The 23,796-nt window shown below is 38.5% G+C and overlaps 1 protein-coding gene across 2 annotated transcripts in view; it reads left to right on the top strand.

The window, feature by feature from the left end:
- The window catches only part of LOC106091612 (upstream-binding protein 1), a 64,627-nt gene that overhangs the window by 18,219 nt on the left and 22,612 nt on the right, over positions 1–23,796 (top strand). For both annotated transcript variants that reach the window (XM_013258185.2, XM_059368681.1), the window contains exons 4-5: positions 19,411–19,483; positions 19,862–20,220. In XM_013258185.2, coding sequence (XP_013113639.2) covers positions 19,411–19,483; positions 19,862–20,220 — 432 coding nt within the window. The remainder of the gene's footprint in view (positions 1–19,410; positions 19,484–19,861; positions 20,221–23,796) is intronic.

Raw genomic sequence — 23,796 nt, 5'->3', positions numbered from 1 at the left:
AGTATTTACGTAACGAATTTTTCGAAAATGTTAAACAATTAATACGGAATTTTTATTTAAATTATGTATAAACTTGTATATATATCTTCGTTTAAGAAATTTTATACATATTGGGTTGACCAAAAAGTAATTGCGGATTTTTCATATAGTCGGCGTTGACAAATTTTATTTACCGCTTGTGACTCTATAATTGCATTCTTTCTTCTATCACTTATCAGCTGTTACTTTTAGCTTGCTTTAGAAAAAAAGTATATTTGATTAAAGTTCATTCTAAGTTTTATTAAAAATGCATTTACTTTCTTTTAAAAAATCCGCAATTACTTTTTGGGCAACCCAATATATTCGATTATTAAAAATATAAAATGTAGTTATCAATATGTACTCGAATTTTGGAGTCGCATATATCATGGTACCCCAGCCGAAAATGGTATTGCCCATGGTACCTTTGTCACAATGCATGTCAGATTTGTAATGGTGCTTTCCATATTTCTCGAAAGGATTTATAAATTGCAATAAGTGAAAAAATAGTTTTTGAAATGTCTAGAAAAGAATTAACTGTAGAAGAACGAACAAGTAAAAAGGCGTTAGATACCCACCACCTCGGGTATATATGTAAACCACCTTTCATACCTTGTGTCCCATATAACGAAATATTTTCCGATTTGGACCAACTACTAATAAGTACAAGTCATTGTTCAATTGTGTATAACAAAATATTGGTCTTTTTAGTAGCTATATATGGCAGCTATATTCAAATCTGGACCGATCTGTGCCATATTGTAGAAGTATGTCAAGGGGCCTAACACAACTCTCTGTCCCAAATTTCGGCGACATCCGATAATAAATGCGCCTTTTATGGGCCCAAAACCTTAAATCGAGGGATCGGTCTATATGGCAGCTATATCCAAATCTGATCCGATCTGATTTCAACAGACAGACGGGCGGACATGGCTAGATCGTCTTAGATTTTTACGTTGATCAAGAATATATATACTTTATAGGGTCGGAAATGAATATTTCGATGTGTTGCAAACGGAATGACAAAATGAATATACCCCCATCCTTTGGTGGTGGGTATAAAAAAGATTACAGATAACCACGAAATGGGGAAGTCGTATTCCCAAATAGCTACAATAGTAAGCCGAACTAAATCCACTCACAGGTAGCCAGCCCAAGCTTACCGGAAAATTGAAGCCATTATTAAGAAAGGTCCATTTACCAGCGCCTCCAAAATTGCCTCGGAATTAATGGAGCCGTTAGGGAAAAAGGTTTCTCCAAATACGGCGCGTAGATCAAACAAAAAAGCGGGATATGATGCATGAACTGCCCGCAAGAGACCACATGTAAGCGACTCAACAAGAAAAAGCGTATGGACTTTTAAACAAGACGAACGAATTTTCGGAAAAAGTTATATTCTCGTATGAATCAGAATTCAACATTTTTGGTTCAGTTGGGTGGACCTTGGTGTGGCGAAAATCAAATGAAGAACTCAATCCCAAAAATCAAAGAAAACTGTTAAACATGGCGTGGCGGTGGAGTTGGGGTTACATGTCAGCAGGCGGTGTTGTCAATTTGATATTTATTGGGGAAACAATGACTAAATGTGTTTTTATGACTATATTGAAACAAAACTTAACGCAAAGTGCTGAAAAGCTTACGTATCTTGACGATTATTACTTCCAGCAGGACAATGATCCTTAGCACACCGCTGCAGTCGTAAAGATGTAGATTGCTTTTAATACACAAATACACATGTTAAAACCCCCTCCATAGAGCCCCGATTTATATCAAAGCCTTGCACAAAACCATTCTTTGGTGACTGTTTTTGCTGAACTCGTGAACACTGAACCCACATGATGTTGTATTTCAAGACTACTGAAGGGCGAGACACTGAAGATCGAGTAAAACGAACAAGTTGCTGTTGAGTAGATAATCTTGAAATCGTTGTTCTTGGTATTTTTCTTGTTGTACACACAACCAGTCAAATGACCTTTTTTTTTAACTGATGAAATGACCAATATTTCAAACCGGTAAAGGGACCAGTCCAAAATTATTGACCACTTCCGGCGACATGAAATGAAACGCTTCTATATACAGCGAGAACAGCGAGTTATTTCTCATAACTCACTGTAGCGGCTATAAATTCGAGATAAAAATTCTTCGAAGTACTGAATGGTGATTCGTTGTTTTTGGTATTGTTCTTGGTCCCCAACATAGATAAATGTATCGAACTGTCCCCAACATAGATACATTTAAGGTGGTATATTCACCGGTTCATTCTGTGAAAAGTGAAAACGCAAAAGTAGCCAGGCAATGCACTAAAATGACTGGTGATAAGACCGATAATTTGAGTAAATAGACACGTTTAAGCGGGTGTATTCACCTGTTTATTCTGTGAAAAGAAATATAAGCCTAAGCAGCCAAGCAATGGACTAGAATGACTGGTGATATGACTGGTAATTTGTGTTAATAGGGGTTAATTTTCCCCAAACTTATTGCAGGGTCATACAATGTTGTATTTTTAAATGAAGAGTTCAGTTCTTGAAATACTCTATGATTGTTAGTGTGTCTTGAATGCAGAAATGGTCTTGCACAGACCTTTGATTTAAATCCCATTGAGTATAAAATGATGAAATGAATGATGAATGAATGGGGTACAATACTAGATGACTACACCGAAAACCTTGTTCACTCAATGCTCGATCGATTGAGCGAAGTTTTATGACTTTAGGTAAAAAAAGTTCTTCGAAAAATTTCACAATTTTGTTAAAATCTTCACTTTTTTCAGAGTAACAACACTTATGCTGTTTTATTATATTCTTTAAAAAAGGGAATGATATATTAATTTGTTTCATAATAGTTTATAAATAACTGACTTAAATAAATAGCAAAAATTACCAATTCTGCAAAGCAGATTTTGAAAAACTATTCAAAAATCTTTAATTTGCATAAGGTACCATGACTTTTGCTGCTTACTGTATATATTATTTAATGAATTGTATGCAGTAAGTAATACGAGTACCCCATATTACCTTAATAAAGAGCTGTTATTGGGATTAAATGAAGTAATTCACATTATTACTTTTGCGTATTTATTTATTAGGGTGTGATTCGTTGATTCCCTTCAATAAGTCAGTTACTGTGAAGGCAGCCATATAAAAAAAATGCCAAACCTTTCCTAACCTTAGTCAAAATTTAATTTCTATACAAAATGTGCTCAATGGAAAATTTCTTCAAAACTTCCCCCTTCTCTTTGTGAAACTTCATTAGGACTGTAAGAAATTTAACTTCTAAATTATAGAGATTACATCATATACTAATATGTGTAAGCATATTGTGTTTTCAAAAACTTGTTTCCATTTTTTAAGTAAAGTCTTAAGAGAAAAGCAAAGAAATTGCGTGATTATTGTTGATATATAGTTGATATGATATGCCTGACGTCTTCAAAACACATCTATCAAATTTTTTTATACAATAAAAAAACAAGTCAAGCCGGATTCTTTTATTCATCGTCTTTTAAGTCTCTTCAAAAATTATTGTAACATAAAGCACCATATACCCACATGTCTGGTTGTATGTGTTTATCTTAAAAATTAGTGCATTTTTCCATAAGATAATTTCTCTTCTTTCATCTCAGACAATTTAGAATCGATTATTTATTAACATCCATCTGCTAAGTGTATGACTGTTAATATTTCATAGAGCAGACATGGTAACCGTCTTAAGGTTCCAACGGACTAACTGACTGACTGACTGCCTCTGTTGGAGCCCTAGCTGTATGATAAGTTGTCAATTATTACAAATGCTGTTAATTATTGATTTAGACAGTGTTCACGTTTTCAGGCTTTTACTCTTTTGATTGACAACATAAACATTTGATGTTGTTTTTTGTTTTATATCAAAAGTAAGATAATATAATTAATATAAATAATAAAGAGGTAAATAAAATATTATTTCTATATTAGCAAAACAAATTGTACCGTATGAAAGAAGTTAAATAAATAAGCAAACAAAGAAGAAATAGTGCTTATTTAATTGAATAATTAAAGTTGAATAAAATAACAATGTAATGTGATTCAGGTTAGTTTGCTTGGGTTTCTCTGTATTGTCGTAGTTGGTTCAAAACATGCTTAAGGGTGAACGGGGTTTGGCTTTTTGTTAACTCTAGAGAAGAACAAGTAAAAATGTGTTAAGTTCGGCCGGGCCAAACTTTGGGTGTATATGTAAACCACCTTTCGTCATAGTACGGTGAAAAATGAATAATTTATGCCCCCATAGCAGTTATATCGAAATAGGATCCGATTTGTACGAAATCCGACGCGGACATTGAGTGGTCTAATAAGTACAAGTCATTGTTCAATTTTGTAAAACAAAATATTGTTCTTTTTGGTAGCCATATCCAAATATAGACCGATCTGAACCATATACAACACGGAAGTCGAAAAGCCTAACATAAGTCATTGTATCAAATTTCAGCGAAATCGGATTATAGATGTGCCTTTTATGGGGCCAAGACTTTAAATCGAGAGATTTGTCTATAAGGCAGCTATATCCAAATCTGGACAAATGTGGACCAAATTGAAGAAGGATGTCGAAAGGCTTAACACAATTCACTGTCCCAAATTGCGGCTGCATTGGACAATAAATGCGCCTTTTATGGACCCAAGACCTTAAATCGAGAGAACGATCTATGTGGCAGCTATATCCAAATCTGGATCAAATTTAAGAAGGATGTCGAAATGCTTACCACAATTCACTGTCCCAAATTTTGGTGAAATCGGACAATAAATGCGCCTTTTATGGGTCCAAGACCTTAAATCAAATGATCGGTCTATATTGTATCTATATCCAAATCTGGACCGATCTGCGCCAAATTGAGGAAGGATGTCGAAAGTCCTAATACAATTCATTGTCCCAAATTTCAACAAAATCGAATAATAAATGTGGCTTTTATGGGCCCAAGACCTTAAATCGAGAGATCTGTCTATATGGCAGCTATATCCAAATCTGGAGCAATCGGGGCCATATCGCAGAAAGATGTCGAGGCGCCTAACCTTACTCACTGTCGCAAATTTCGGCGACATCGGACAATAAACGCGCCTTTTATGGTCCCAAGACCTTAAATCGAGTGATCGGTCTATATGGCAGCTATATCCAAATCTATTCGGATCGGGGCCAAATTAAAAAATAAAGTCGACGGGTCTAACACAACTCACTGTCCCAAATTTTAGCAAAATCGGATAATAAATGTGGCTTTTATGGGCCTAAGACCCTAAATCGGCGGATCGGTCTATATGGGGGCTATATCAAGATATAGTCCGATATAGCCCATCTTCGCACTTAACCTGCTTATGGACAAAAAAAGAATCTGTGAAAAGTTTCAGCTCAATATCACTATTTTTAAAGACTGAATCGTGATTTCAACAGACATACGGAAGGACATGGCAAAATCGTCTTAGATATTTGCGACGATCAAGAATATATATACTTTATAGTGTCGGAAATGGAAATTTCGATGTGTTGCAAACGGAATGCCAAAATGAATATACCCCCATCCTTCGGTGGTGGGTATAAAACAGAGGGGAGAGATCAAATAAAAGTGCGTGGGGCTGTGTTATCTCTCCCACCTCCCACCTGCCCCGTCTCTTATACAGCTTCCTTTCTCTTTTTTTCGGGGGTTTGAGGCTCGAGGTATAGAGCTTGGTCCGCTCTAGAATCTGTGGCATTAATGCCATGACGAGGGCTATGGGTTTCCTCACTATCTTAGGGGATGGCATTACACGCCGTTCTCTGTATCGAGCGCAGAAAACTCGTTACGCATTTGATCTACAATTTCTGGTCCCATATTTCGTTTTGATATAAGAGAATGTTATAACATGTCTCTAGTAAGAGTCTGTGCCTGCTTGAGAGATGTTCATCTATGTTTGAGGCTCATGGTATAGAGCTCACTATCTTGGGGAATGGTATTACACGCCGTTCTCTGTATCGAGCGCAGAAAACTCGTTACGCATTTGGTCTACAATTTCTGGTCCCATATTTCGTTTTGATATAAGAGAATGTTATAACATGTCTCTAGTAAGAGTCTGAGCCTGCTTGAGAGATGTCCATCTATGTTTGAGATGAGCTGCGCCCTTATAACGGCGCAACTTCGCGGATATCTTCGGGGTCCTAGTTAGTATCTAGTTGGAATCCTATATTTTCTAGGTGCATGCCACTGTACGCATAGGTTAACATGTCCGCCTATGACGCTGAACGCTTGGGTTCGAATCATGACGAGAGCATCATAAAAAATTTTCAGCCTTGGTTATTCCCTCCTAATGCTGGCGACATTTGTGAGGTACTGTACCATTTGGTATGACAGCTATGGAATAACTAATTAGGCATAATGAATTGCGTTAGACCCCTAAATTTGAATATAACTGCCATATGTACCGAAATTCGCTAAATATAGCTGCTATGGGTTCATAAATTATGCATTTTTCACTGTATTATGACGCAAAGGCTTTTATACCCTCCACCATAGAATGGGGGTATATTAATTTCGTCATTCCGTTTGTAATACCTAGAAATATGCGTCTAAGACCCCATAACGTATATATATATTCTAATCATGACGTTTAAGGTCGATCTAACAACGTTCGTTCGTCTGTCTGTCGAAATCACGCTATCTTTCGAAGGAGTAAAGGTAGGCGCTTGAAATTTTGCACAAATACTTTTTATTAGTGTAGGTTGGTTGGGGATGTAAACAGGCCTTAACGGTATATGTTTTAATATTGCTGCCATATAAACCAATCTTGGGTATTGACTTCTCGAGCTTCTAGAGAGCGCAGTTCTTATTCTTTTTGGCTGAAATTTTGCACATATCCATTTGGTATGACTTCCAACAACTGTGACTGAAATAGCCGCCATATAAACCGATTAGACCCATGTAGTCCCAATTAGACTTCTTAGGCTTCTAGAGAGCGCAATTCCTGTCGTTTTTGTATAACTTCCAACAACTGTTCCAAGAATGGTCTAAATCGGTAGATAACCAGATATAGCTGCCCATATAAACCGATCTCCCAATTTGACTTTCTGAGCCTCTAGAGGGCGGAATTATTACTCGAGTTGCCAGAAATTTGGCGGTGGTGTTTTCTATGACTTCTAACAACCATGACAAGTATGGTCCATATCGGTCAATAACTTGATATAGCTTATACATATATGTTTGAAAAAGTCATTCAAAGAATTTGACAAATGTAATCCATGGTGGAGGGTATACAAGATTCCGGTCGGCCGAACTAAGAACGCTTTTACTTGTTAATACATATATTGGGTTGCCCAAAAAGTAATTGCGGATTTTTCATATAGTCGGCGTTGACCAATTTTTTTCACAGCTTGTGACTCTGTAATTGCATTCTTTCTTCTGTCAGTTATCAGCTGTTACTTTTAGCTTGCTTTAGAAATAAAGTGTAAAAAAAGTATATTTGATTAAAGCTCATTCTAAGTGTTATTAAAAATGCATTTCCTTTTTTTTTTAAAAATCCGCAATTACTTTTTGGGCAACCCAATATATATCCGAGGTGGTGGGTATCCACAGTTCGGCACGGCCGAACTTTTTATTTGTTATGTTAAATTATTATTGTGTTTTAATCCAATATTCAAGCTCAAAATAACACCAATAAATACTCAAAGATGGTAAATAATCTTGTTCATGAATATTAAATTATTGTTTTCGTTTAAAGTCTTAATTCAGAGACGTAAATCGCGTTTCTTCAGAAGCTATACTTACATACATACATATATGTGTAAAACTAATGAACGTCAACATGCTCATATCTAGTAGATATGAACGTGGTGACGTTCATTAGATATTATCTCAGTGTAAGAAGAGCATAGATAACTAATTGGAAAGAGCGGAGAGTATTTACTGTAAAGAGAGTAACGGACAAAGTTTAACCATTATTTTTCAAAATAAAAGAACAAGTGATAAAGCTGCAATTGTCGACTTTGGATTGATTGATGAAGGCACAAAGCTACTCCGTCCAAAAAAAATCCAAAAAAGGTATTACTTGTGTATCAGAAGATATCAGTTAAAACATATGTTGATCATCTCTGATCGTCGTTATAATACTTCTAATCTATATACAAAAGAATTGAGTGACTGACTGATTGCTGACTGACCGACTGCTAAACGACCGACGGCTAAAGCTACTAACATGAAATTTTGCATGAATGTTGGTCTTAGGTCATAGACACGGGATAAGGCTGGATTTGGTTATACTCGTATGTTTAGCTACTAAAAAGTACCAAAAGTACGAAATGGTATATATTTGCCCAGCGCGAACGGAAATGGTTAGAATTATGATCTTGGGCTCAAATTAAAGAGTGTCTCCAAAAATAAGGTTTGCAAATTTTTTTTTTCGAAAATCGTACTCGATGTGGGAGAAATGGTACCACAATTGGTACTATTTGCTATTTTCTTTATAAATTGACTAGAGCTCTGAATTTTTGAAACTAGGCACACCAATTGTATATTTAGATACTAAAAAAACCTACCAAAAAGGTACGAAATAGGTAAACTTTGTACAGGGCGAATGGATAGAGATAGAATTTTGAAATCTGGTGCAAAAATATAAGAGTGAATGAAGAGTGAAATGAAAAATTGGAAAATTTTACTGGTAACTTGAAAAAATTTACGTTTAGTATCGCAATTGGTACCATTTGGTACTTTCTTTATTCCCATCATTCCCATAAAGAAATAAAAAATAGAGGACTGATATTTGGCACAACTAGGAAATATATGCTGGGTGACTTAATGATCTGTTAAAAATTCGTACATTTTGGTACGAAAATTGGGACCATTTGGTACTTTCTTTACAGATGGAGCTAGAGATATGAAATTTGGCCAGCAGGTACAACTAAGAAATAAATGATGGATGACTATTCAAAATTACACATTAGGTTACACTGGTACTTTCTGTGTAGATGGAGATAGAGGTCTGAAAATTAGCTTGTAGGTTCAACTAAGCAATATGTGATGGGTTACTAAATGTTCGTTTAAAAATTGGTACCATTTGATACTTTCTGTTCATATGGAGCTAGAGGTCTGAAATTTGGTATGTAGGTATAACTAAAAAGTATATGATGGGTCACTAAATGATTTATTCAAAATTTGTACATTTTGGTACAAAAATTTTTACCATTTTGTATTTTCTGTTAAGATGGAGCTTGAGGTCTGCAATTTGGCTTGTAGGTTCAACTAAGAAATAAATGATGGGTGACTAAATGTTCTTTTTTTCTTTATTTGTACATTTTGGTACCATTTATGTTCAAATGGAAATGGAACTTTGGCATGTAGGTATAACAAAGAAATATATGATGGGTGGCTAAAAGATCTATTCACCGTTCGCATATTTTGGTACCAAAATTGGTATCATGTTGTACTTTCTTCTAGATGGATATAGAGGTCTCGAATTTGGCATACAGTTACAACTAAGAAATTTATGATTGGTAACTAAATGATATATTGAAAATTCGTACATTTTGGTACCATTTGGTACTTTCTTAACATATGGAGCTAGAGGTCTGAAATTTTGTATGCAGATACAACTAGGAAAAATATTATGGGTGACTAAATAATCCATTCACAACTCGTACATTTTGGTACCATTTGATACTTTCTTTACAGATGAATGGAATTTTGCTTAGATGTACAAGAAGGAAACATATGATGGGGACTAAACGATCCATCGAAATTCTTACATTTTGGTACCAAAAAGTACAAAATAGTACGAACTACGACGATATGTGGAAAGTAAACTTTAACTAATTGGCGCGTAATCGGTACCTTTTTTATTCGTATATTTATGTACTCAAACGTACAGAATGGTACTTTCTTAACGAAGTGAGGAAAAGCTTTAAAATTTGAGATCCAAATGGTACTTAAAAATACAAATTGGTACTTTCTTCACGAATTTAACTAAAGCGGTTAAAATTGGGATTCATTTATATATTGACAATATGCCTTGGACGACTTATGTATTGTTATTCTTGGAACTTTCCTATGTATTGTTATTCTTGGAACTTTTTTTTACAAAAAGGGGACAGATTTCTGAAAATTTATGCGTAATTATTACAAACTTCATAATCTTATAAACTGAGCGATTAACTAGGTTTTCCTGTCTAGTCCTGAACTAAAAATGGGGGTATCAAAAACGGGACTAACGAAGCGGACCACCGGGATGCAAGTTCAGCATAAGTAAGAATACTGTAGATACAGATGTTAGCAGAGAAATTGCTTTTGAGTAGGGCTAGGACCTAGTAGACCTATTTGATGTACTGATAAAGCGAATGACGAACGGCCACAATGATTTGTCTAAGAAGGGCTTGGCTGGCCTGAGAAGACTCTTTAATATGGCAAAAGCTACAAGTGCAGCATACAGGAATGGATATCTACAAAAACAATTAAAAAATGCTGGGAAAAAATCCTGGCTGTGAAAGATTCAAACCTTCACATCCGGTAACAATGTGGCAGTGTCTAGTATCAAATGCCTAGAAATATTTTAGAAAATACTGGAATGGAAAACATGGCACCAGAAGAGGTGCACCAAAGTTGAAGTGATGACCTATCAAAAATTTATAGTAAACGTATTGTTATGAAGATTAAGAGAAATTACAAAATTGCATTAAAGTTCAAGCACATCATCACTGCATTTCAAAACCATAGCAAGGGAAATGGGCATGAATGTTGTAGACTGCATAAAAATTAGTTGGAAGTTTATACACATTAGTGAGACTTAGGCCGCCTACCTGTCGCCATCCATATCCATCAAAAAACAAAGGCATACTGGATTTTTCCAGAATAAACCGCACTGTCAAACATTCCCAACTAACTTGAATTTGAAATGGAAAATTTCCAACTGAAGGTGCTTGCACATGCTGTGTTTAACATATGTGTTGTCACTTTCTGTGTCCACAAAACTTTCCTTATGTACTTCAAATATGAATAGAGTGCGCTTTGATCGAAGAGCTTGCTTTATCCAAAGAAATACATATTTATTCCAAAATCCATTTTTCATATTAAATTTTCCGTACGTATAGCACGATCTGTACAATTTTTGGGAGTTGCCACATTTGGAAAAATATATGAGAATACATACTTAACACATAGCAATGACTTCTGGCTTTCCTATGTAACCGAATTAAAATTCACATTTGTTTGTGTGAGTATGTTTGTTTTTTTCGGGCAAATATTTAAATTTCAGATTATTACATGAAACATTACCAATAGAGTCCAATATGCATTTCTTTATAATCAATGAGTTCGTTTTATGACTTTTTTGGTACTCAAGAGCATAGGGTAGGAGAGGGTTAAAGGTATGGAAAAAAGCAAAAGCGTGCTATGTTCGGCTGGGCCGAATCTTGGGAAACCACCACCATGGATTCTGCTAACAATCTTAATCAAATTTTCACTATGGATGGGGGTATACTAATTTAGCCATCCCGTTTGTAACACTTCGAAATATTGATTTGCGATCCCATAAAGTATATTTATTCTGGAGCGTCTCGACGTTCTGAGTCGATCTAGACATGTCCGTCCACCCGTCCGTCCGTCCACCAGTCCGTCCGTCCACCCGTCCGCCCGTCCCTCCGTCTGTCCCTCCGTCCGTCCCTCCGTCCGTCCCTCCGTTCGTCCCTCCGTTCGTCCCTCCGTTCGTCCCTCCGTTCGTCCCTCCGTTCGTCCCTCCGTTCGTCCCTCCGTTCGTCCCTCCGTTCGTCCCTCCGTTCGTCCCTCCGTTCGTCCCTCCGTTCGTCCCTCCGTTCGTCCCTCCGTTCGTCCCTCCGTTCGTCCCTCCGTTCGTCCCTCCGTTCGTCCCTCCGTTCGTCCCTCCGTTCGTCCCTCCGTTCGTCCCTCCGTTCGTCCCTCCGTCCGTCCCTCCGTCCGTCCCTCCGTCCGTCCCTCCGTCCGTCCCTCCGTCCGTCCCTCCGTCCGTCCCTCCGTCCGTCCCTCCGTCCGTCCGTCCCTCCGTCCGTCCCTCCGTCCGTCCCTCCGTCCGTCCCTCCGTCCGTCCCTCCGTCCGTCCCTCCGTCCGTCCGTCCCTCCGTCCGTCCCTCCGTCCGTCCCTCCGTCCGTCCCTCCGTCCGTCCGTCCCTCCGTCCGTCCCTCCGTCCGTCCCTCCGTCCGTCCCTCCGTCCGTCCCTCCGTCCGTCCCTCCGTCCGTCCCTCCGTCCGTCCCTCCGTCCGTCCCTCCGTCCGTCCCTCCGTCCGTCCCTCCGTCCGTCCCCCCGTCCGTCCCTCCGTCCGTCCGTCCATCCGTCCACCCGTCCTTCCGTCTGCCGAAATTACGGTAGTGGTCGAAGCTTGAAATTTTGCACAAATAATTAATATTGATGTAGGTCCTTGGGGATTGCAAATGGGCCATATCGGTTCAGATTTAGAGCCATTGGCAAAAATTGGGGGTTTAGACCGCGCGTCATGCACTAGGTATATACTACAGTTGTCAGACCCATAATGCCATATGGTGGTCGGCGCTTGAAAAGTCCACCTACTGCTCAATCGGACCCAAAGGATGGCTTGTTTATGCATCACAGCCGCAATGAGGACGACACCATATGATGCACTGAACTCAATGCTTCATCTAATGCCCCTGGACATTTTGGCTAGACAAATTGCTGCAACCACTGCCGTGAGGCTAAGGGAGCTTTCTCTTTGGTCGTGTGGCGGCTACCGACGTTTTGTTATCCTTGATACAATACCCGATGTTCCAGGTAAAGTGGATTACACCCTGCCTGAGTAGCTTTTTGATAGAAAGTACTGTACCACTATTCCCGATAGAACCGACTTGAAATACGATATCCCTGGTAATAGATGTTACATAGACTTCTATTCGGATGGTTCCAAACTAGACGTCCAGGTGGGCTTTGGGTGTACTCTAAAGATCTAGAATTGGTCATATCGAAAAGGTTACCCGACCACTGCAGTGTGTATCAAGCGGAGATTCTTGCAATTAAGGAAGCGGTGGAATGGCTAAGATATAATGTCATACGAACGATTGGCATAAATATCTTCTCAGACAGTCAGGCAGCCATTAAATCCAAAAACCCCCGACTGTCGCAGATTTCTCAACGAGATGGCTGAACAGTTCAAAATTCACCTGTTCTGGGTGCCGGGCCCAGGGAATTGTAAAGCGGACGAGCGAAACTAGGAACTACCTTACACATTCCAGGGTAGGTAAACTAGTAAGCTAGATTTTCAGGTCCCGAAGAGCAAGAATTATAGATGGTCACAAAAAGGGGCAGTGAGCATTAAAAAACTATGTGGCCTAATCTAGACTTGAAGAGGTCTACCGCTTTGCAGTCGCTGGCTAGAAAAGAAGTCATTGTGTCCGTCATGACAGGTCACTGTCTAATCGGAAAACATGCTTACAGACTGAAGGTTGCCCGTAACGACTTGCAGTGGGTGTCCTGCACTTGCAGTCAGAAGGAGTTCCACTTTAGGTTCTAAGTTCTTTGAGAACCTATCTGAACCTATAATCCGGCACGTACAACCGGCTGTAATGGGATTGTTCTTTTCCTGTGGTATTACAGACACCCACTTTAATTTAACCTAACCTAAGTTTCTACGAAATAACCTCTAAACACAAAATTTTCAACGAAATGTTCTCTAAGTTCAAAATTTCTTTTAAATTTTCTCTATAATCAGCATGAATACAAAACAAATATTCATTGATTACAAGTCCCCTCTAGAAAAACTGCATTCCTACGCCCATGTGTTTGCGGGTTACATTTCAAAGTTCTCCAAGTTCAAAATTTCCTTTACACCTACTGTACGACTATAATCAGCATGAACACCAAAAAGAATATAAATTGATTACATAAGTCCCCACCAGAAAAACTTCATTTCTACGCCAATGTGTTTGCAGTTTACTGTAAGTCCTATCTGACATTTTTTGTATATCTGTCTCTTCAGATGTATGTATGTGTGTGTGTGCGTTTTTTTTACAGTTTTTCACCCCATTATCAATTTCTTCGAACCCCACATTGAGAATCAGTCGTAGATTGTTAGCCTTTCGGTGTGGGAAATTTCTTTTTTCTACTATTTGGACTTTTTTTTGAATTTATTTAATGAAGATCATTAAGTCTTTGTCGTGCTATCATTTTAACTGTGATGAGCCAATGAAGCTGACACACAAACACAACAACACACACACACACACTTAGTTGTTTTGATGAGAATTAAAAATAATCCAAAATCAAGATTTCAATGCAAATGAAACGGAAAGACATATGATGGTCAGAATGAACATGAATAATTTAATAAACACTGATAAAACAAATCGAAAATATAATGGTTACCAACATATCTATGCAACGCCTTCGCTGCCTCCTTCTCAGCTGCTGCCAGGGCAGCAACATATGGTGTCGTCGACGCCAACGTCGTTATTTATGTCTCTCAGTAAGTCAGTCATTGAATTGGCATTAGCATGCGTGTGAGTTTGAAAATATAGGGGGTTCACATTTAACTTGAGTGTGTGTATGTGTATGCGTTTATTTTGTTTGTTGACAAACTGTCTTCGTTGTCGGTGAACTAAAAAAGAATCCAAAACTTGACAGAGAGCAATGAAGCAAAACCGGAAAGTGATTAACCCTATCGCTAAAGATTTATGAAGCGGTAGAGGATTCGTTTAAATAAAATTTAACAAAACAAGAAACAAAGAATTGCACAAAACTTAAAATTAGGTCATGCTAATTTCAACCATAATACAATTTTTGTATCTGGAAGCTGTCGAACAATGATTGACGTTAGTATTATCTCGCTCTCCTATTGAGAGAGAGCGAGAGAGTGCGGCGATCAGAACAAAATAAATAAATCGCTGTTAGTTTTAAAATGAGTGAAAAAATCGTGCAAAAGTGTTGGTGAAAACAATGCATTTTGTTAGTTATTTTGTTGATTTAAATTATAAGCCATTTTATTTTTGATATACAAAAAAATTAATTAAATTTAGTTTTCTATATAAGTGGTCAGTCTCCATTTTTTTTTGCTGCACGGAGAAAGTTTCCTTTTAAGATGGAATAGAACTTTGTTGATTATGGCAACAGGTGTAAAAAATCAATTAAATCTAAGATAGTGTTGGCAAAACTGAATGGGCTGCCCCAGTTAAATTTTTGACATCGCGTCATATCCTGAACACAAACAGAACAAGTAAAAGCGTTCTAAGTTCGGCCGTGCCGAAACTTGGGAACCCACCACTATGGATTCTGCTAAAAATGTATATAAAATTTAGTTGAAGGGCATAATTGTAGTCTACATACCAAACTTCTGTTAAACCAGCCAAAAATTAAAGCTTCTAGGAACCGAATAAGGATAATCTAGAGACTGATTCGGGCCGTACTTGGCACAGTTTTTGAAAGTCATAACAAAACACTATGTGCAAAATTGTAGCTAAATTGAACAAAAATTGCGGCTTGTAAGGGCTTAAGAAGTCAAATCGGGAGATCGCTTTATATGAGAGCTATACCAGGTTACAGAACAATTTGGACCGTACTTAAAACAGTTGTTGTAAGTCGTAAGGGAACACTATGTGCAAAATTTTAGCCAAATCGGACAAAATTTGTGGTTTCCAAGGGCTCAAGAAATCAATTCGAGAGATCAGTTTATATGGGAGCTATGCCAGGTTATAGACCGATTTGAACCGTACTTGGCACTCTTGTTGAAGGTCATGACATAACCCTATATGCAAAATTTCAGCCAAATCGAACGAAATTTGCGGCTTCCAGGGGCTCAATAAGTTAAACCGGGAGAACGGTTTATATGAGAGCTTTATCAGGTTATAGACCGATTTGGACCGTACTTGGCACTATTGTTGATAATGGAACACCACATAAAAATTTCAGCCAAATCGGACAAAAAATTGCGGCTTCCAGGAGCTCAAGAAGTCAAACCGCAAAATTGCAAATTTTGCCCACGAACATTCCACTAAGGAACTGGGGAAAACTTCGCACATATCAATGAGTGCAGTCCGATTCAAGTTTAAGCTCAATGATAAGGGGCCTCCTTTTTATAGCCGAGTCCGGACGGCGTGCCGCAGTGCGACACCTCTTTGGAGAGAAGTTTTACATGGCATAGTACCTCACAAATGTTGTCAGCATGAGGAGGGGAAAGCCACCGCTTAAAATTTTTTCTGATGGTCTCGCCAGGATTCGAGCCCAGGCGTTCAGCGTCATAGGCGGACATGCTAACCTCTGCGCTACGGTGGCCTCCGGTTTATATGGGAGCTATATCCAAATCTGTAACGATATGGTCCATTTGCAATCCCCAACGACCTACATCAATATTAAGTATCTGTGCAAAATTTCAAGCGACTAATGTTACGCGTCCGACTGCTATCGTGATTTCGACAGACGGACGGACGGACATGGCTAAATCGACTCAGAATATCAAGAGGATCAAGAATATATATACTTTGGTGGGCCTCAGATGAATATTTCGATGTTTTAAAAACGGAATGACGAAATTAGTATACCCCATTCTATGTGAAGGCTATAAAAAGATTGCTCACAAGTCAAAGCGTACTGAGTTCGGCCGGGCCGAATCTTATATACTCTCCACCATGGATAGCATTTGTCAAGTTCTGTGCTCGGTATCTCTTTATAAGTAAACAAAGGATAATGGATAAGAATTGCTATGCTATCGGAGCTATATAAAGTTATGGACTGATTAGTGCAACATTTCAAGTACCTAGCTTTACTCCTTTAGCGTGCTTTCCATAGACTGACGACCGCCAGACGAACGGACATGGCTAAATAGACTTTGTTGGTTCTCAGATCATTATTTCGATGAATTACAAACGGAATGACGATGTTGGTATACCCCAATCCAATGGTGAAGGGTATATCCTGATCCCAGGATTTTGGGTGATAATTTTTAGTCAAAGAAGTGCCGGAGGCATACTTTGTGCAAAATTGTTTCCAGGTTTTCTTCTTCCTCGCAAAGTCTACAGAAATCTGCAGTATCATTTTGCACATTAGAGATTTGGGTGATCACTTTGTCATTGTTCACCAAGCCGTCAAAATCTGTTTATTACATTGCTTTAAAACAATGGAAGAAACCAGTAAGGAAGGGTTCGGGCGGTGCCGACTGTATAATACCCTACACCTACCCAATAGTGCAATGTGGGAGCTATATCCAATTCTGCAACAATTTTTATGGAACTCGGCGGATGTTTTCAGATGGGTTTTTAAACAATCCTTATCAAATTTGGAGCAAATATGTTCAATATGTAAAAGCTACGGTTGACAAATGACATATGTATGGGAGCTATATCTAAATCTGAATCGATTTCAAGCAAACTCTGATATTGTGTTAGTCGTCGAGGAAAGCGTTGTACAAAATGTTGGCAAGATCGGTCAATAAATGCGCTTGCAGTTGGCTCTAGGAGTGAAAATCGGGCGATGTATATATGAAAGCTATATATATATATCTGAACCGATTTCTATGAAATTCACCAGTATAGTCAAAAGTCAAGAGAAAATTCTTCTTACCAAATTTCAAGAGAATCGGTTAACAAATGTCCATAGCATTGCAATAATTACTGCATATCGGACGAACATATATATGGGAGCTATATCTAAATCTGAACCGATTTTGAGCAAACATTATAGATATTGTTAAAGTTGTCAAGGAAAACGTACAAAATTTTGGGAAGATTGGACAATAAATGCGCTTGCACTCCTAGAGTGAAAATCGGGTGATATATGTATGTGAGAGCTATATCTAAATCTGAACCGATTTCTATGAATTTCATCAGTAATGTGGAAAGTAATAAAGAAATCCTCCGATTTCGAGAGAATCGTTTAACAAATGAGCACTTTATTGCAATATTTCTCAAAATCGGTCGAACATATATATGGGAGCTATATCTAAATCTGAACCGATTTCGAGCAAACCTCTCAGGTATTGTGGTAGTTGTTGTTGGAGAAAGCGTAGAATAAAATTTTGGCAAGATTGGACAATAAATGCACTTGTTGTGACTCTAGAAGTAAAAATCGGGCGATACATATATATGAGAGCTGTAGCTATATCTGAACCGATTTCTATGAAAATTACCAGTAAAGTCGAGAGTCAGAGGGAAATCCTTCCTGCCAAATTTTAAGAGAATTGGTAAACAAATGACCATTTTATTGCAATATTTCTCAAAATCGGACAAAAATATATATGGGAGCTATATCTAAATTTGAACCGATTTCGAGCAAAATTTATAGGTATTGTTAAAGTCGCCAAGAAAAGCGTTGTACAAAATCTTGGCAAGATTGGTCAATAAATGCGCTTGTTGTGACTCTAGAAGTTAAAATCGAGCGATATGTATATGTGAGAGCTATATCTAAATCTGAACCGATTTCTATGAAATTTACCAGTTAAGTCGAGAGTCATAATTTCGAGAGAATTTGTTAACAAATGACCATTTTATTGCATTATTACTGCAAATCGAACGAACATATATATGGGAGCTATATCTAAATCTGAACCGATTTTTTCCAATTTCAAAAGGCTTCGTCTCTAAGCCGAAAAACATGCCTATACCAAATTTGAAGACGATCGGATGAAAATTGCGACCTGTAGTTTGTACACAAATTAACATGGACAGACAGACGGACGGACAGAAAGGCGGACGGACAGACAGTCGGACGGACATAGCTAAATCGAATCAGAAAGTGATTCCGAGCCGATCGGTATGGGTCTATCTTTCTTCCTTCTGGATGTTATAATACCCTGTACCATTGTAGTGGTTTAGGGTATTATCACCCTTTATAATGCCATTTAACATGTGAAAACAGCAGAAAATGTTTGCCGTTTTTGCAAAAAATTATTGCTTTCCCATTTCCAACAGACTATCTTTTGTTACTCCAATTTTTTTTTTTTTTGATTTTACTAAAAAAAAATTCTCTAAGTGTAACTTTTTTGCAGCGGAGCGTGCCTGGGTGGGCTAGTAAAGATTTATTTTTATCAACTTCTGATTATTTGAATATTTTGCAAATCATGAAGCCATAGATTTTTGTTAGTACCCTGTTAACAAACCTAATGCTATCTTTCTGATTTTCCCCATCGTCTTAAATCAATGAATTCAAAACACAAAATATGAGTCAATTGTCTTGACGTCAAAGGCCAAATTTAGCCGACACTTCAGCAAAATGCTACGATTACCAGGTAGCAATGACGTGCATGATTAGACTCAACATCTGGTCGCAAATTAATAATTAAAATCTATAGCCATGACAAATTTAATAACAATTATGAATGTTCACTAAAAAAACGAATCATTGACAACTACACATAAAAGTATCAAAAGATTATAAGCAAATAAAATTAAGTGATTTTCAAATAGTTTTAATTTAATGATATTTGTTTTCGTTTTTCTTTTGTGGTTACAGGTCGTACCAATTGGACTGACGATATAGGATTTGATTTAAATGCCGAATTTAATAGTAATTCTTATTTGAACAAGTAAGTAGATAGTATGGATGAAGGAAAAAAGAGTTATATTATTATGAAAAGAAAAATGTGGCACACCATTCTGGAAAGGCTTAATAAAGCAGGTCCCTTATTAATTGCTTGATAAGAGAAGTCCCCTTCATGGTATGTTTGTGGGAGAAATGCAAGTGCATTTTTGCCCAAACAACTCTGATTAAATTTTTTGCACTTGCAGTCCCTTCCCCATTTCCAGGGAAATCTCACTGCAATTCCTTATATAAGCCTATGTCCGCATGCCCCGCTAAGATTTTAATGAAAAGTATCTAGCAAAGAAATTTTGTGCTCGCTTTCCTGTCCCTCACAATTCTAATTTTTCCTTGTTATGTCTTTCCTTTTTGTTTTTCCTTGCAGTGAATCTTTCATGTCATTCTCATCGAGCTTACAACCAGTTCTCAAACAAGAACCGCAGACAGAGCAATTGAAGATTAACAATAAAACTACGCTACACAATATTCCAAGTCCTGTGAGTAGCGTTAGCATTCCAAAACATGATAAGCCATCGAATACGGTCAACAATAGTGTTCTCATCGATCCAACACCGTCTTCGGGCTCAACAGTAGCTTCATCGGTGACGTCCGAGAAACATAAGAGCGGTGTCGATTTAATTGATAATCATTGTGCATGTGGTTCCCCACAGGCTAACAATCATCAGCAGGTGGTGGAACAGAGCTCCGCAACGATCAAGGGAAACAATGCCAATAGCGAACAAGGTTAGTGCACCAGAAAATACAAGTACCAAGTGTCTCAGCAAAAAATGATTTACTCACATGAGAATGACTAATTGATAAATTCATATTTGAAGCTGTCATTCACAAGAGTTTGAAAAGTTCAAAAACAATGTTTGGTGTTTGAAGTATACCAAAGGTAAAAAATCGCTTTTTATACCCACCACCATAGGATAGGGGGAATATTAATTTAGTCATTGCGTTTGCAACACATGGAAAAATTTATTTCCGACCCTACAAAGTATATATTCTTCATGGTCGTCAAATTCTTAGACGATTTATAGATGTCCATGTGTCTGTCCGTCCCTCCGTCTGTTGTAATCACGCTACAAACTTCATAAATTAGTGGATATTTCGATTTAAAAACCAGTAAGGAAAGGCAAAAGTCGGGCGGTGCTGACTGTATAATACCCTACACCTACCCTATAAGTACAACGTGGGAGCTATATCTAAATCTGAGTCAATTTTGAGCAAAATTCTCAGGAATTGTGGTAGTTGTCGAGGAAAACGTTGTGCAAAATTTTGACAACATTGGTCAATAAATGCGTTTGCAGTGGCTCTTGGAGTTGATAATCGGGCGATATACATATATGACAGCTATATCTAAATCTGAACCGATTTCCATGAAATTCAACAGTAGTCTCGAGAGTAATAAGAAAATCCTTCGTGCCAAATCGGTTAACATATGACCACTTTATTGCAAATTACCCAAAAACTGACGAACATATATATGAGGGCTACATCTAAATCTGAACCGATTTCGAGCAAACTCCTCAGATACTGTGGTAGTCGTCGAGAAAAGCTTTGTGCAAATTTTTTGGAAAGATTAGTTAATAAATGCGCTAGCAGTGGCTCTAGAAGTGAAAATCGGGCGATATACATATATGGCAGCTATATCTAAATCTGAAGCGTTTTCCATGAAATTCATCAGTAATGTCGAGGGTGAAGATAAAATCCTTACTGCTAAAATCGCGAATCGGTTGACAAATGACCATTTTATTGCATTATTTTAATGCAAATTGGACGAACATATATATGGGGGCTATATCTGAATCTGAACCGATTTTTTCCAATTTCAATAGGCGTCGTGTCTAGGCCGAAAAACATACCGGTACCAAATTTTAAGACGATCGGATGAAAACTGCGTAAAGTACGCAAATTAACACGGACAGACATGGCATGGCTGACCGTGTCGAATGCCTTCGATAGGTCCTGTGACACGAGGACCGTCCTATCACATGCCCTGGGCTGATTGAATCCACGGCAAATGTGTGTGATGATGGAATGCAAATCAGTTGTTGTACTATGCAGTCTTCGAAAACCATGTTGATGCTTGGCGAATGGAAATTCTACAACGAGGCTCGGGAGCAGTAGTGCCTCAAGCGTCTTGGCTACTGGTTAGAGAAGGGAGAACGGTATGTACGACTCCCTCAAACTCGGGTCCTTTCAAGGCTTCAGTAGCAGGATCACTCTGCCCATCTTCCGGACATCGGGAAGATGTAAGAGTGGCCAAGGACAGGTTGAGGACAGTTGTAAGGGTTGAGTACCAGGTAGATCCAGATTCTTCAGCTTCAGTTTCGAGATATCTGGTAATATCTGCCTTGTGCTTCTCCAATACATCCGCCAATGCGTATAAAGAGTGCGGACATTCCGGGTGCAGATCTGCTAGTCATGGCCCCTTTTTCATTGGCGTGGGTCGTCAACGAAAGGGGGGTCCGTTTTTACTATTCTTTTGTTTCTCAGAGTGGTTCTTATAGTTTCCCGGCGGCGGGTTACTGGCCCAGCGCTCCAACCGCATGGGTTTTGTGGAATCGCACATGTATCCCTTTATGTCGCGAGGCGCTTGCTCCAAGATCCGACGCTCGCCTACAGCCGCCCCTAACCTGGGAACAGACGCCAATAAGTCGCCTTGTCATCTCGAGTATCATTGGCACTCAGTATTTAATTAAGAGCCAGTGCCACCTGACCCCTGACTGAGACTCTGCTTTCGAAATCGCTGACTGCCCGCGGCCGCATTTGCAGCTACTCCGCATAAAACCAAAGCTTTGCATTATCGGCAACCTATGGACGCGCCCGGTAGCTTTCAGCTTAGCTTTCCGTGATAACGATGGACACCACACAAGAAGACGCTCAAAGTTTCAGCCTGTGTGGTGCTCATAGTTATCCCGTGTAGGCCGGGCCATAACCATATAAACAGTTCTCCCGATTTTATTTCTTCAGCAACTATAGGGCGCAATTCTCATCTGATTTGGCTGAAATTTTCCACAATTAATTCTACTTTGGTCTCCAACAACCAAGTATGGTCAGAATCGGTTTATTACATAGCTCAAATGACATAGCTCAAATAGCAGCACATTTTTAAACCCACTACGGAAGGATGGGGGTATACTCATTTTGTCATTCTGTTTTCAACACATCGAAATATCCATTTCCGATCCTACAAAGTATACATATTCTTGATCATAAAAACCTAAGACGATCTAGCCATGGGACAGTGAGTTGTGTTCCCAGATCGGTTCAGATTTGGATATAGCTGGCATATAGACCGATCTCTCGATTTAAGGTTTCGGGCCCAGTTAAGACGCATTTATGGTCCGATGTCGCCGAAATTTGGGACAGTGAGTTGTGTTAGGCCTTTCGACATCCTCCTTTAATTTGGCCAAGATCGGTGCTGATTTGGATATAGCTGCCATTTAGACCGATCCCCGATTTAAGGTTTTGGCCCCATAACAGCCACATTAATTATCCGATTTTGCTGAAATTTGAGACAGTGACTTGTGTTAGCCCACTAGACATCTTTCGGCAATTTGGCCCAGATCGGTTCAGGTTTGGATATAGCTGCCATATAGACCGATCTCTCGATTTAAGGTCTTGGGCGCATAAAAGGCCCATTTATTATCTGATTTTGCTGAAATTTGGAACGGTGAGTTTTGTTAGGCCTTTTGACATCTCCCTCTTCAATTTGGCCCAGATCGGTTCAGGTTTGGATATAGCTGCCATATAGACCGATCTCTCTATTTAAGGTCTTGGGTCCATAAAAGGCCCATTTATTATCCGATTTTGCTGAAATTTGAAACGGTGAGTTGTGTTAGGCCTTTTGACATCCCTCTTCAATTTGGGCCAAATCGGTGCAGATTTGAATATAGCTGCCATATAGACCGATCTCTCGATTTAAGGTCTTGGGCCCATTAAAGGCGCATTTTTTGTCCGATTTCGCCGAAACTCGGGACAGTGAGTTGTGTTAGGCCGTTCGATGTCTGTCTGCAATTTGGCCCAGATCGGTGCAGATTTGGATATAACTGCGATTTAGACAGATCGCTCGATTGAAGGTCTTGGGCCCATAAAAGGAGCATTTATTGACTGATTTTGCTGAAAATTTGGACAGTGACTTTTGTAAGGCTTAACCCATCCGTGTCGTATATGGTTCAGATCGGTCTATATTTGAATATAGCTACCAAAAAGACCAATATTTTGTTCTACAAAATTGAACAATGACTTACACTTATTATATCACTCAATGTCCGTGTCGAATTTGGTCCAAATCGGGTCATATTTCGATAT

This window comes from Stomoxys calcitrans, chromosome 5 (genome assembly GCF_963082655.1).
Source record: "Stomoxys calcitrans chromosome 5, idStoCalc2.1, whole genome shotgun sequence".
NCBI classification, from domain to species: Eukaryota; Metazoa; Arthropoda; class Insecta; order Diptera; family Muscidae; genus Stomoxys; species Stomoxys calcitrans.
This window is presented reverse-complemented; position numbering and strand designations above follow the sequence as displayed.